This window comes from Phascolarctos cinereus, unplaced genomic scaffold, assembly GCF_003287225.1.
Source record: "Phascolarctos cinereus isolate Bilbo 61053 unplaced genomic scaffold, phaCin_HiC Scaffold_1;HRSCAF=81, whole genome shotgun sequence".
NCBI lineage: Eukaryota > Metazoa > Chordata > Mammalia > Diprotodontia > Phascolarctidae > Phascolarctos > Phascolarctos cinereus.
In genome coordinates, this window is record NW_027555514.1 from 260,071,486 (window position 1) to 260,084,646 (window position 13,161).

Consider the following 13,161-nt stretch of genomic DNA (forward strand, 5'->3'; position numbering starts at 1 on the left):
GACCTTTCTTAGAAATTAATACACACTTCATGGTGTTCTCCCAATATTTTTTCTCCCTTCTTGAGATTAAAAAAAACAAACAAACCAAAAAGATTAGAGACTTAAGATCATAGTTCTAGACCTGGAAAAGACATTGAAGGTCATCTAATTCAACCCTTTTATTTTACAGACGAAGAAACTGAAGCCCAGGAAAATTAAATGATTGTTCTAAGGTCATACCATGTGACAGTTTGGATTTTAATAGTGATCCTTTAATTCTGAGCCTGTGTTCTCTCCTATAATATTTAAAATATTCCAAAATGTTCTTTAATTCACAAATGACATATATGTACACATATATGTATACATGCATATATGCGTGTGCACATATATGTGCATATACATATACATGTGTATAGATGTGTATACGTGTGTGCATATACATATAAGTGTGCATAGACACACACTCAAACATACACACATCGCACTTATAAGAAGCCGAACAATAATGTGATTACTTAGTCAAGCTGTTGAGTCCTTTTAGACTGGCTGCCTCAACTTTCGTGATTTTGTTGCCATCAAGATGGAGTTCAGTGAGAGAAGCTGGGAGACCTGCAACATGAAAACAGAGGATGCTAAAATAGCAGATAAACATTCTAATTATAAATGGACAGACATAATAAGGAGGTCTGCTGCCAATTTTCTGAAATGTGCAGTTGCCTAGAATTTACATGGAAAATATTGTAATAGACATGGTCTTTAATCTTCCCCTCTGTGTTCTCCCCATCTCTAATTGATGCCTTACTGATTCGGAGCACAGCTTTTCTTCTCGGTACTTTCCCCTAGAATTGACTGTTAGCAAAATCAAGAACCTATGTTTATGGTGTCCTTGACTCTTGTCCTGGAAATTATTACGGAGCTACACATGCACAACAGAGATGCAAGCCCCGAATCGACTAATAGCCTGGGCCATGGTCGCATGGTTCATTGAGGTTACTCTTTGGAAGAACAAGAAAACCACCAAAAATGTTCAACCATAGTGAGCCCATGGTTTAAGAATGATTTTTGAGGCAAATGATTGTTCTGCTGATGGGTTCACCAGTTATACAAAATGGAGAAGATTCATTGAAGAAAGTAACTAATTACTAACAGGATGTATTTCATAGATGTGGGCTTTGATTGGCTGTCTAACAAAAAAAGTGGAATGACTTTGAGAGATGGACACATGGAAAGCAGTTCAATCCGATGCAACAATTTACCTAGCATATGTTAAAAGCTACTAGGTGCCAGGTACTGGGAACAAAAGGTGAAAATATTAGAATGTAAGATTCTTGAAAGTTGGGATTATGTCATCCTTTGTATTTGTATCTCTAGTCTGTAACCCAGAGACTGACACGTAATAGACACTTAGTAATTGCTTGTTGATTGAGATATTCCTTACCTTCAAGGAGCTTACATTCTGTTATAGTCTAAGGATGTACATAGCTCAGTAGAGACTCTATGTGTGTATACACATGCATATGTATACAATATGCACATATATATACATATAATAAATACATATAATACATATAATATATACATATATTGATTTTGTGTGTGTGTGTATATACAATATATGTATATATACATACACTTTTTTTTTAAAATGGAGTAATATCAGGAAAAGCCATGTGTAGGAGGCTGTATCTGAGTTGAACTTTAAGGGTGTCAGGAAATTGAAGAGTAAATAGAGAATATTTCAGGTATGAGGGACAGCCTGTGTGTGCACAAGGCATTGGAGGCATTAGATGAACTATTAAAGCATAATGATTAGACCAGCTTGACTGAAACAAAGAGTGCATGAGGGAACATTATTTGTACTGAATGTACTACATCAAAGAAATGTTTACATTAATGAGAACATTTTTGTCTTTGTTTTTGTTTTTTGCTCTTTGGTGAGCCAGTTGGGGTTAAGTGACTTGCCCAGCATCACACAGCTAGTAAGTGTCAAGTCTCTGAGGCTGAATTTGAACCCAGGTCCTCCTGATTCCAAGGCCAGAGCTCCATCCACTGTGCCACCTAGCCTCTTCCAAGGACATTTCTTTTTAAAGAGAAATTTAGGGGTATTTATTTAAGTGATCTGCCATATGTACCTCTTATGGGAATGTTAGTTTTAAATATAAGGTGCCTACTGAAATTTGTTGTTACCGTTTTTCCCCTATGACTATGCTATCCAAGGATTTGTTCATGAAAGCAGTAGAATTTTGAGGGTTATTTTTTTATTCCCTTTGCCCATCTGAAAGCACTGTTCTTCCAACCTCATATTGTTCCAGTTACTCTAATAACGTCAGCTAGAAAGGAAATAGCTGGTAAGTTACACTGCAGAAGTAACACCCTGATTGGCTCAAGCCCTTGCTTAGCCAATGTCCATAAAAGTTCAAAATTGGAAAATTGCAAGATTGCTTTGGTCTGGAAACTTTATTAAATTGCATGAACTCCTGTCAATCTCTCTGTAGTCAGTGTGACCGCCTGGTACCCAAGATAATTTAAGAGGTCTCTAGTTGCTTCTGGAAATTCTTAATTTACATCTAATGATACCTTTTTGCCTGAGTTCGCCAAGTACTTGGATGACTTTTGAACCTTACCACTACTGAGATAGTTCTTTCAGTTCATTCATAGGGATACACATACAAAGGAGATGCCAGTGTGTGCATCCTTTCCTCCGATAGATATCATTGGAAAAGAAAGTCTATAATGCAAATAGGGTTGACAGTAATCACTACAGAAAATGACCTTGCCCCCCTCATAGTGTCTGTCTTTTTGAAGAAATTCCAAAGTTGATAAACGGGGAAAAGAGATAGGTATTGGATCTGTCAATGAGGAAATTCCTTCTTCCAATACGGGTCAGAATTTAATTCTAAATCAAAGTCCAAGAATTTATTAGAGCACTGATATGTCAAGCGACCTGCTTCAGGTCTCATGAATAGTATCTTCAGTTGGGATGACTTAAACCCAGGTCTTTCTTCATGACTCTGAAGCCAGTTTTCTATCCATAGGGGCTATGAAAGGCCAAAAATAATTGAAAAGGAGGGAAAGAGTCTTCCTTTTGGTGCTCCATGAGTAGGCACTTTAATTTTTTGGTCTTTATTTCTAATACCTAGCATGTAACAAGCACAGAATAAAGGCTTATTGATTGACTGTTTGATGGTTAGAAGTGACCCTGAGTTGTCAAACATTACGCTAGCATTATGCTAGCTTACATAAGTACCAAGCTGGGAAGACTTGAGTCCAGTGAAGGACTTTATGTCTGTTTATACCAACTTATGGGGGGAAGGTAGGTGGTGCAGTGAATAGAGCACCAGCCCTGGAGTCAGGAGGACCTGAGTGCAAATTCAGCCTCTGATATATAACACTAACTGTGTGACTCTAGGCAAGTCACTTAACCCCAGTGCCTCAACAAAAAAAAAGAAAAAAAAAAGAACAAAAAAGAAAGAAAAGAAAAGAAAAGAAAAGAAAAGAAAAGAAAAGAAAGGAAAAGAAAAGAAAAAGAAACCAATTTACAAAATTCCGATCTGCTTGTCACCCGGTTTGCAACAGGATGATGCATCTTGGACCTATAAGAACTCTTGAATACCACCTCCTAATTTAGTGAGGAGTTGTAATCTGTATCATTGAATTAGGACCCACTCTGGTGAAATTGCACATCCTTGTATTATCAAAGAGATCTCGTAATTATACAACTCTTAAAACACTCCAGTCAATTATCCACTGTGAATGTCTTACCTCGAGGGACAGAAGTTATATTAGTGTCTGAAATTCTGATATAGGAGAGTTTCTTCAGTCCACTAAAGGTCCCAGGATCTATTCCTGTGCTCTTGAGGGGGTTGGTGCCCAGCTCTGTGAAAATAATAAGGAAGATTTTGGTGTTTTGTGCATATTAAATGGCAAACTTCCTGTGTTTCAAATTCCCAAAGAGAACGGACTCAAAATTCCTATCACCAATACCTTGTTGACCAAAAGAAATGAGAGCCTAAGAAAGCTCCAGTTTTTTGTCTTTTTTTTTTCTCCTCCTCCCTGGAGGAGTCAAGTAAAAGAAGTGGAATTCTCTGCATTTGGCAATCCGTGTTCATTGACCTCCCAGGAAATACTCTAAAGCTTTGCCCACAGGAGGCAAGTGTTCTCCAAGTACACCTTATGACAAGGCCAAATTGAATTAACACTTGTATAATTTGGCAGTTTTCCATGGTATTCGAGTGTACAATCTCATCAACGTCTTGGGAGGTGTGTGTCAAAGGCCACAAAAAATAAGGCTGGGTAGAAACTGACCTGAAGATTAACCATGGCTGGGGAAAAGGGCTTTGCTCGAAAAGCAGAGGAGGCTAGCTTTAAGCAAATGCCTAACACAAGAGTTTTCTAGAGCCCCAAACCAGCCCCATGTTAAATAAATAATACCACCTCTGCGAATGATTGAATTCCTTTCTTCAATGTTGCTAAAATACAGCCTTGGCCTCAGAGCTTTTCCAATTCAGATTCCCATGAAAACAGAAAAGAAACAGCAATTGCTGCCCATTTTCTTCCCCTGAGGATGGATTAATTTGTCAGAGGCCACAGACCAATGGGCCACGACTCATTTTCATGTTTCTAGCCTATGTTCAGAACAAGGGTAGGGGAAAGGATGGTGGCAACAGAATCACAGGGTTTGGGTTCAAACCGCCTCTGTTGCTAATGACTTCTGTTACCACAGGCGAATCATTTCACATCTCTGGACTTGTTTTCCTCGGATGGAAGATTAGTCATTGAGACTAGATGGTCCTTCTAACCCTAGAACCATGATTTAAGATACCTAGTCTCTCTCTCCCTTTCTCTCTCTCTTGCTCTTCTTCTGTCTGTTTCTCTCTCTCTCTTTCTCCTTCCCCTTCCCCTCCCTCTCTCCTCCCTCCCCCCCTCTCTCTCTCTCTCTCTCTCTCTCTCTCTCTCTTTCTCCTTCTCCTTTCCCTCCCTCTCTCCTCCCTCCCCCTTCCTCTTTCTCTCTCTCTTTCTCTCATCTCTGTTTCTGTCTCTCCCTCTTTCTCTCTCTTGTTCTTTTTCTCTCTCTTTGTTTCTATCTCTCCTCTCTCTCTCTCTCTCTCTCTCTCTCTCTCTCTCTCTCCCCCCTCCCTTCTTTCTGTGTCTGTCCTTCTCTCCCTCTTTCTCTCTCTCCTGCTTTTTCTGCCTCTGTTTCTCTTTTCTCTCTCTGTCCCCTCTCCTTTTCTCTCTATCTCTGTCTCTGTTGTTTCTATATTCCTTTTCTCTCTCTCTCTCTCTTTGTTTCTTTCTTATCTCTGATTCTCTCTCTCTCTCTCTGCCTCTTTCTCTCTCTTGCTTTTTTCTCTGTTTCTCCCTTTTCTCTCTCTCTCTCTCTCTCTCTCTCTCTCTCTCTCTCTCTCTCTCTCTCCCTACCTAGCTCTCTCTCTCTTTCTATCTTCCTCTGTCACTCTCCGTATCTCTCTGTCTCTTGTCTATCTCTATTTCTCCTCTCTCTCCTTTCTGTCTCCATCTCTGGTTCTCGCTCTCCCCCTTCTTCCTATATGCCTATAATACCTTGGAGCTTACAAAACACTTCTCTTATGTCCTTTGAGGCAAACAGTGTAAACATTACCTCCACTTTCCATGTAAAGAAACCAAGAATCTCCTTGTTGAAGCTATCTGATAACAGCCATACAGCCAGAAAATGTCAGAACCAGGATCTAAAACACAAGTGCTCTGATTCCAATTCTGACCCTCTAGTCCCTAAACAAAGACCCCAATATATTTTCTCATGTTCAGCTTATAGAGCTGAGAGAAGAACAGCACTGTGGGATTCAGGGGTCCCAGGAATCTGTAAGCCACCCTCTCCCGCCCCCCAGCCATTTCACAGATGAGGATGCTGAGGCAGGGTGTTTGGGCCACAGGAACAGCTCCTCCTGTACCTATGACGATCATCTGATTGAGCCCGTTGAAGACAGCAGGCTTCAGTTTGGTGATCTCATTCTCATGGGCCCGCAGCTCCTGAAGGCTCTTAGGCATGTTGATGGGCAGTTCCTTCAGCAGATTCTTGGACAGGTATAATCTCTCCAGTTTTCCCAGAGGAGTAAAGGCCCCAGGGCTGATTTTGCTGATCTTGTTGTTAACCAGAATCAAAGCCTGTAAAATAAAATAAAATTAAAATGCAGTGGCATCTCCAAGATTATCTGCACCCCACTGAGCAGTAATGCAGCGTATTCAATATGCATTTACTAAGGGCCTGTTACCAACATATTCCAGGCAAGAGGTCATGGCTGTTCTTGCTGAGTTGTTTTAGTTGTATCCAATTCTCTGTCAGACATTTCGGATTTTTTTGGCAAAGATTAGTTTCTTTCACCAACTCATTTTAAAGATGAGGAGCTGAGGCAAACAGGGTTAAGTGACTTGCCCAGGGTCACACACTTAGTAAGTTTCTAAGGCCAGATTTGAACTCAGGTCCCCCTGATTACAGAGCTAGGGCACTCTAACCACCGTGCTCCCTAGCTGCCCAGGCAAGAGGTAGTGTGATTATAAATCTAGAGAACTGGTCTAGGACTCAGGAACACTTGGCTTAAAGTCCTGCTTCTCATACGTCTTGGCTCCATGACCCTGGGCAAGTGACTTTACTTCTCAGTGCCCTCTGGATCAACTCTCTAAAGTGATAATATGCCCAGCAGATGTCAATCTGAATTTGGTAGAGGAAATTCCTTCCTGGAGTTCCCTTCCCTGACAAAATCACAAATCTGGGAAGGAAAGAAGGAAGGAAGGAAGGAAGGAAGGAGGGAGAGAGGGAAGGAAGGAAGGAAGGAAGGACAGAAAAGAGGGAGGAAGGAAAAAAGGTCACATAGCTAATAATATTCTATAGCAGGTTTAGAATCCATGTTTTTCTTACTCCACATCCAGAGTACTATCTTCTATACATCACTGCCTCAGAAAATGCAGGTCTTCAAAAGGAAATGGAATTACCAAAGTTCACACAACTAGCAAATGGTCAGCACAAGAGCTCCTAATCCAGACCCTGTCTCCTTGACTACCTTTACATTTGCAGATCACAAGCCAAATCAATGTTCATCTTCATTTTACTGATGAAAACACAGAAGCCCAGGGAAGCTAAATAAATTGTTCAAGATCACAGGTAGAAAGCTTCAGAGATGGGATTTGAACTCAGGACTCCCGACCCTACTACCTCACCATTGCTGCTCATACTAATTTTTAAAATTACTTTGTATAGTCAGGTTTTGTTTTTCCCTTGACCATTAAGTTATCATCAGAGTATTGTATTATTTAGAGTTGCAAAGAAACCTAAAGATCATTGAATCCCTCCCTACACAAACAAGTATATGCATACCTCATTTTACACATGAGAAAACAGAGCCCCTGATTGATTAGGTGACTTGCCCCCAAACCACACAGGTACTGGCAAGTGTGGGATTCAAAACCTCAACTTTCTTACAGCATTTTTTCTAAATGTCTTCTACATCTTTATCACACTAATTGCATCATAATCTTGTTTTCACCACTTGTGACCTTAGACAAGTCACTGAACCTTTTTTTGGACCCCAATTCCTTCACCTATAAAATAAGGGTATTAGGCCCTTGAGTCCCTTCCAACTCTTGAATTTTGAACCTATAAAACTTATTTCTGTATGCCACCTCCCCTAAATTAGATTGTAAACTCCTTGAGTATAGAAACTCTGTCCGATTCATCTCTACCTAGCTGAAAAAAATATTCTATCTAAAGGATGACTGAACATGCTGCTCTCTTGCCCAAACCATCAATGGCTCCTCCTCTTTAGGGTAAGACACAAAGCCTTCACCTTCTCATTTGAAACTCTCAGCAACCTCATTCCAGCCTACCTTTAGAGGCTTAATGAATATCACATCCCTTTGTATATTCAATTTTCCAGCAAAAATTGCCTACTATCTATCCCCCAAACTTAACACTCCATCACCCAACTCCATGCCTTTCTCCATACCTAGAATATGATCCTTCCTCAACTGTACCACTTAGAACATTGAGCTTCTGGCTCAGCTCATGTGCATTCTCCTAGAGGAAGCCTTTCCTGATTATAATAATTGTTAGAACTCTGTCTTTCCTATTCCAAAATTCATATATATATTTCACTGCTTATGTGTCAAATCCTCATCCCTAGTATTCTGTAAGTCCATTGGAACCAATGACTATATTTTACTTTATCTTTTTATCTTCCTTACCTAGCACAGTTCCTTGAACTAAATACATTTGAAATAAATTAATAAAAGGAATAACATTCATCATATTGGGTTGGATTGGATTGCATTGGAGAACTCAACATAAAACATGACAAATGAACCTCCTCTTAGAAGAAATAGAAACTAGTACTCAGTTTTTTTTTTCCTTTAGTATCTGTTCAAATTGTGGTTTTTACAGCTGAAACTATGGAGCACATTTGTGTAGTCAATATGGTGGAAGTGCCCATAAATGAAAGAGCTGCTGCCCACTTTATGAATGGTTTAAAACTGAAGTCTCCTTCTTTCTGATAGATACTTTGAAGTATCAAGAAAGAAGGACAGATCACAGAGACGATAGCTGCTAAAAACAAACAAAAAAAACTATTTAAAAGCACGCTTGGAAATGAAAAGAACATGTCATTAGGGACTCCCACTTTAAAGAGAATAGCAAACAAGTGGGATAACCCTCATATTATAAAATTGGATGTATGCAATTTAAACAAATTATTCAAATTATACTTAAACATAACAACCTGGTATTAGGGTAAGAGCATTTTCCAGCCATTAAAAACTTGCCATACCAAGAAACTTAAGGAAAATGTATAAGGTTTTTCAGCATTTCTTGGTTGCCAGAATCACAGTTTTAGGGCCAAAGGGGACCTCAGAGGCCGTCCAGTACAACTCCCTCATTTTACAGACCAGGATACTGAGGCACAAAATTGGTTAAAATATCTTAACCAAAGTCACAGGGTAGCAAACGACAGAATTCAAGGTCCTCTGGCACTAAATCCAGGGTTCTTTTTACTGCTTCAATAAGGGGTCTTCAGAATGGAAAAGGATCAGCCTTCCTTAGCTCTTTTAATGTTATCTTAGACAAAGGGAGGCAAGTTTATACATAGCACTCCTCTCTTTTTATAACAATAAAGGTTTACAAAACAAGAATATCTTTACACTTATACTCTTAGGTAGGAAGGACAAACACTAGGGTTTTCATTTGTTTCTCCTTTCCAGATGAGGAATATGAGGTTAAGTGATTCATGCAAGGTCACCCAACCCATAAGTGGCAGAAGTGAGATGCAAACTCAGGTAATTGACTTCCATAATCACAGGAGATGAGACATGGAAGGAGCCTGAATAGCCAAGTCCAATACATTCAAAAAAGGAGTGCGTATACATCTGAGATGCCATCTCACAAGCTCTGCTGAGAGACTTCCAAGGAGAGATACTCCCCATCTCTTAGGGTGGGCCATTCATTGTAGAGAGTTCTAATTGTTAGGAATGCTTTATTTCTCTTTCTTCTTCCTTTCTTTCTTTCTTTCTTTCTTTCTTTCTTTCTTTCTTTCTTTCTTTCTTTCTTTCTTTCTTCCTTCCTTCCTTCCTTCCTTCCTTCTTCTTTCTTTCTTCTTTCTTTCTTTCTTTCTTTCTTTCTTTCTTTCTTTCTTTTTCTTTCTTTCTTTCTTTACTTCTTTCTTTCTTTCTTTCTTTCTTTCTTTCTTTCTCTCTTCCTTCCTTTTTTCTCTCTTTGTCTTCTTTCTCTCTATTCTTTCTCCTCCTCTTCCTCCTCCTCCTCCTTCCCCTTCCCCTCCTCCTCCTCCTCCTCCTCCTTTTTCTCGTTCTTGTTCTTCTCCTTCTCCTTCTCCTCCTCCTCCTCCTCCTCCTTCTTCTTCTCCTTCTTCTCCTCCTCCTCCTCCTTTTTCTCCTTCTTGTTCTTGTTCTCCTTCTTCTTCTTCTTCTTCTTCTCCTTCTTCTTCTTCTCCTTCTCCTTCTTCTCCTTCTCCTCCTCCTCCCCTCCTCCTCCTTCTTCTTCTTCTCCTCCTCCTCCTCCTTTTTCTCCTTCTTGTTCTTGTTCTTCTCCTCCTCCTTCTTCTCCCCCTCCTCCTCCTTCTCCTTCGTCTTCTCCTTCTTCTGGTCCTCTGAATTAACGTTTTTTAAAATTTCTTTTAATTACCATCCACTGTCCCTGAGTCTTCCACAGTAGTCTAAACAAAATAAATCTGGTTCCTTGTCGATGTCAGCCATTCAAATACATGGAGAGAGTTATCACATCCCCTCTGAATCTTCTCTGGGACAAACAGTTTTTTTCAATCCTCACATGACATAGACCTTACGCCCCTCACCACTAGGAGGCAACACAGTATAGCTGGAAGTCCAGAAAACATGAGTTCAAATTCTCCTACAGATACTTGCTAGCTCTTTGACCATGGACAAGTTATTGAACCACTATGGGCCTCGGTTTCCACAAATGTAAAATGAAGCAATTGGGCTTGATGACCCCTAAAGTCCTTTCCAGCTCGATGTTGATGTCCTTCCTGGTCGCCCTTCTCTGGTCCTATACTGAGAACTTATCCCAAAAAGAAGAGGGCTAATGAGAACAGGAACTGTCACTTCCTTATTCCTAGAAGTCCTCCTTTTTTAGTATAGTCCAAGATCAAATCATTTATTGGTATTGTTGTTTGGGTTATATCATGTTATGTCATATCATGTTAAGCTTGCAAGCCACCGAAAACATGCCACATACTTATCAGAACTGCTGCCTAACCATGCTTAACTTGTCTTAAGTTTGTCAAGTTGTTGTTGTTGTGTGTGTGTGTGTGTGTGTGTGTGTGTGTGTGTCCAAGTATAAGACTTAATACATGCCTCCTTATTAAGTGTCATCTTATTCTATTTAGCCTAATTGCTCCTGCCTGCCAAGATTCTGTTTAGATCCTAACTCTGTCATGGGATTCCTTAGTCATTCCTCCAAGCTTTGGGTCTTCTGCAAGTTTGATGTACATGCATCTAGTGGTCTTTCTGTTAATCCCCCAAGCTGTAACCCTTTTCTTTTCTTTCCTTTTTTTTTTTTTTTGAGGCAATCAGGTTTAAGTGACTTGCCCAGGGTTACATAGCTAATAAGTACTTGAGATCACATTTGAACTCAGGTCCTCCTGACTCCAGGGCCAGTACTCTATCCACTGCACCACCTAGCTGCTCACTGTAACCCTTTCCAAACCACTGTATGCCTTGTCTACACTGATCCTTTTGTGAAGTAAGCAGAACTCATATACAGGAGAAGATGACTAAGAGGTTAAGTAATTCAACCAAGGCCAGTAAATGGGAAGGCAAAGCTGGAACTCAAGTGTCTTGATTCATGGGACCATATGGACATAGATCAAAACTGGAGAGAACTGAGGCTTGGGGACTTAATTAAGTGACTTGATACATTCCCAAATCTGGTGCTCTTCCCATATAATGCAGGGCTTTTAAGAAAAAGTGAAGTTATTTTCATGAAAGGCATGACACAACGAGCTTAAATGTATGAACCCGTCGTTGCAGTATTCTAAATATGGACAGGAGTAAGATAATTGCATATAATAAAGGATTCACAATAGGCTGTGAGTTTCTTTGTTGTTGCTGTTCAATCATTTCAGCCAAGTCCAACTCTTCACAACCCAATTTGGGGTTTTCTTGATGGAGATACTGGAGTGGTTTGTCATTTCCTTCTACAGCTCATTTTACAACTGAGGAAACTGAGGCAAACAAGGTTAAGTGACTTGCCCAGGGTCACCAAGCTAGGAAATATTTGAGTCCAGATATGAATTCAGGTCTTCCTGACTCCAAAGTCAGCACTCTATCTACTGTGTCACTTAGCTGCCCTAAGTTTCTTTTAGACAGAGACTATTTGTTCTTCTCTTATGATCCCCAGTACTTAGGGTGGTGCAGGATCATAAAGCCATAGATTTGAAGCTAGAAGGAAACTCAGAGGTATTCTCATCCACCACTTTCATTTTATAAAAGCCAAGAAAATGACCCAGATATGTTATGTGCTTGTCCAAGGCCACACAGACAGTAAATATGAGAGGTGGAATTTAAACATAGGTCCTCTGCTTGCAGCACCAAGCAGTCTTCCAGTTAGACGTGACTAAAACAACAGAGCAACAGAATTGTTGCATTCCCCTGTATAATATAAATTCCTTGAAGCATCCATGGCCTTGGAGTCAGAAAGACTTGAGTTCGAATCCTGATGTTGACATTTACTAGGTGTATGACCCTTGTCAAGTTTATCCCTTTGTAGCCTTCATTCTTCATCTATAAAAAATAGATGGTCTACCTCTAGAATACCTTCCAGTTAAATCTAGGATATTTGAATTTAGAAATCATTTCTTTTTTTGTTTGTATTCCCAGTGCCTGATACATAATTGTTGATTAGAAATGCTGGTTCAACAATTCAGTGAAAGATTATTGAAATGAAATGTGTCTATTCTCTAAGCTGACCACAAGTTTCAAGTTCATAAGGCTATAAATATAGAAATTGAAGAGAAATTAGGGCTCATTAAGCATAATTCTAAAATGTGACTGCAACCCAAACTAGTTAATTTTGATTCTTGTTAGAAACTTAGTTTAAAGGCAGAATGGGGTTGTAATTCAATTCTAGAATGAAGTATGGGGCAATTATCTATTGATTTAAATTATCCAAGCTCTTTGTTGCTCTTCCATTAGACAAATAAACAAGAGTTATAGATCTCTGCGGAATGTCCGGGAAAGGTTCCCATGGAGAACATAATTGGATCTTTGAGACGAGAAATAAACATTCTGAGATACTTTTAAAAAATAAGAGCTTTTTCCTTTGTTACAAAGTTCAAATCAGGAAGTGTTTATTGAGAGCATCACTCTCAATGTTGGAGTAGGCTACAGAAAAATAGGAGACTTCCAAACCACAAGAAGTCCATAACTTATCTGGGGAGACAAGTCAAAGAGAAAGGAAAAGAGAAATAATGCAAGGTTAGAACTTCTATGGGGATTTGCTGGAGGGAGAAAGTATTGTGAGCTGGGATGGTTAGAAAATCTTTTACAGATTATGTGGGATTTCAATTGACCTTGAAATTTAACTAGGTAAGTTTTTTTTTTTTAATTTTCAGAAAGGCAAAAAAGGAATTTTAGATGGGTGGGAATGATGTGCACAAAGATACAGAAAAGTATAAGATATAATGG

General features: G+C 39.5%; 1 protein-coding gene across 1 annotated transcript in view; it reads right to left on the reverse strand.

Annotated features, from left to right (window-relative positions):
- The window catches only part of DCN (decorin), a 54,940-nt gene that overhangs the window by 8,423 nt on the left and 33,356 nt on the right, over nucleotides 1-13,161 (reverse strand). The window contains exons 4-6 of the mRNA XM_021006426.2: nucleotides 5,910-6,123; nucleotides 3,745-3,858; nucleotides 498-591 (exon numbers count right to left, since the gene is read on the reverse strand). Coding sequence (XP_020862085.1) covers nucleotides 498-591; nucleotides 3,745-3,858; nucleotides 5,910-6,123 — 422 coding nt within the window. The remainder of the gene's footprint in view (nucleotides 1-497; nucleotides 592-3,744; nucleotides 3,859-5,909; nucleotides 6,124-13,161) is intronic.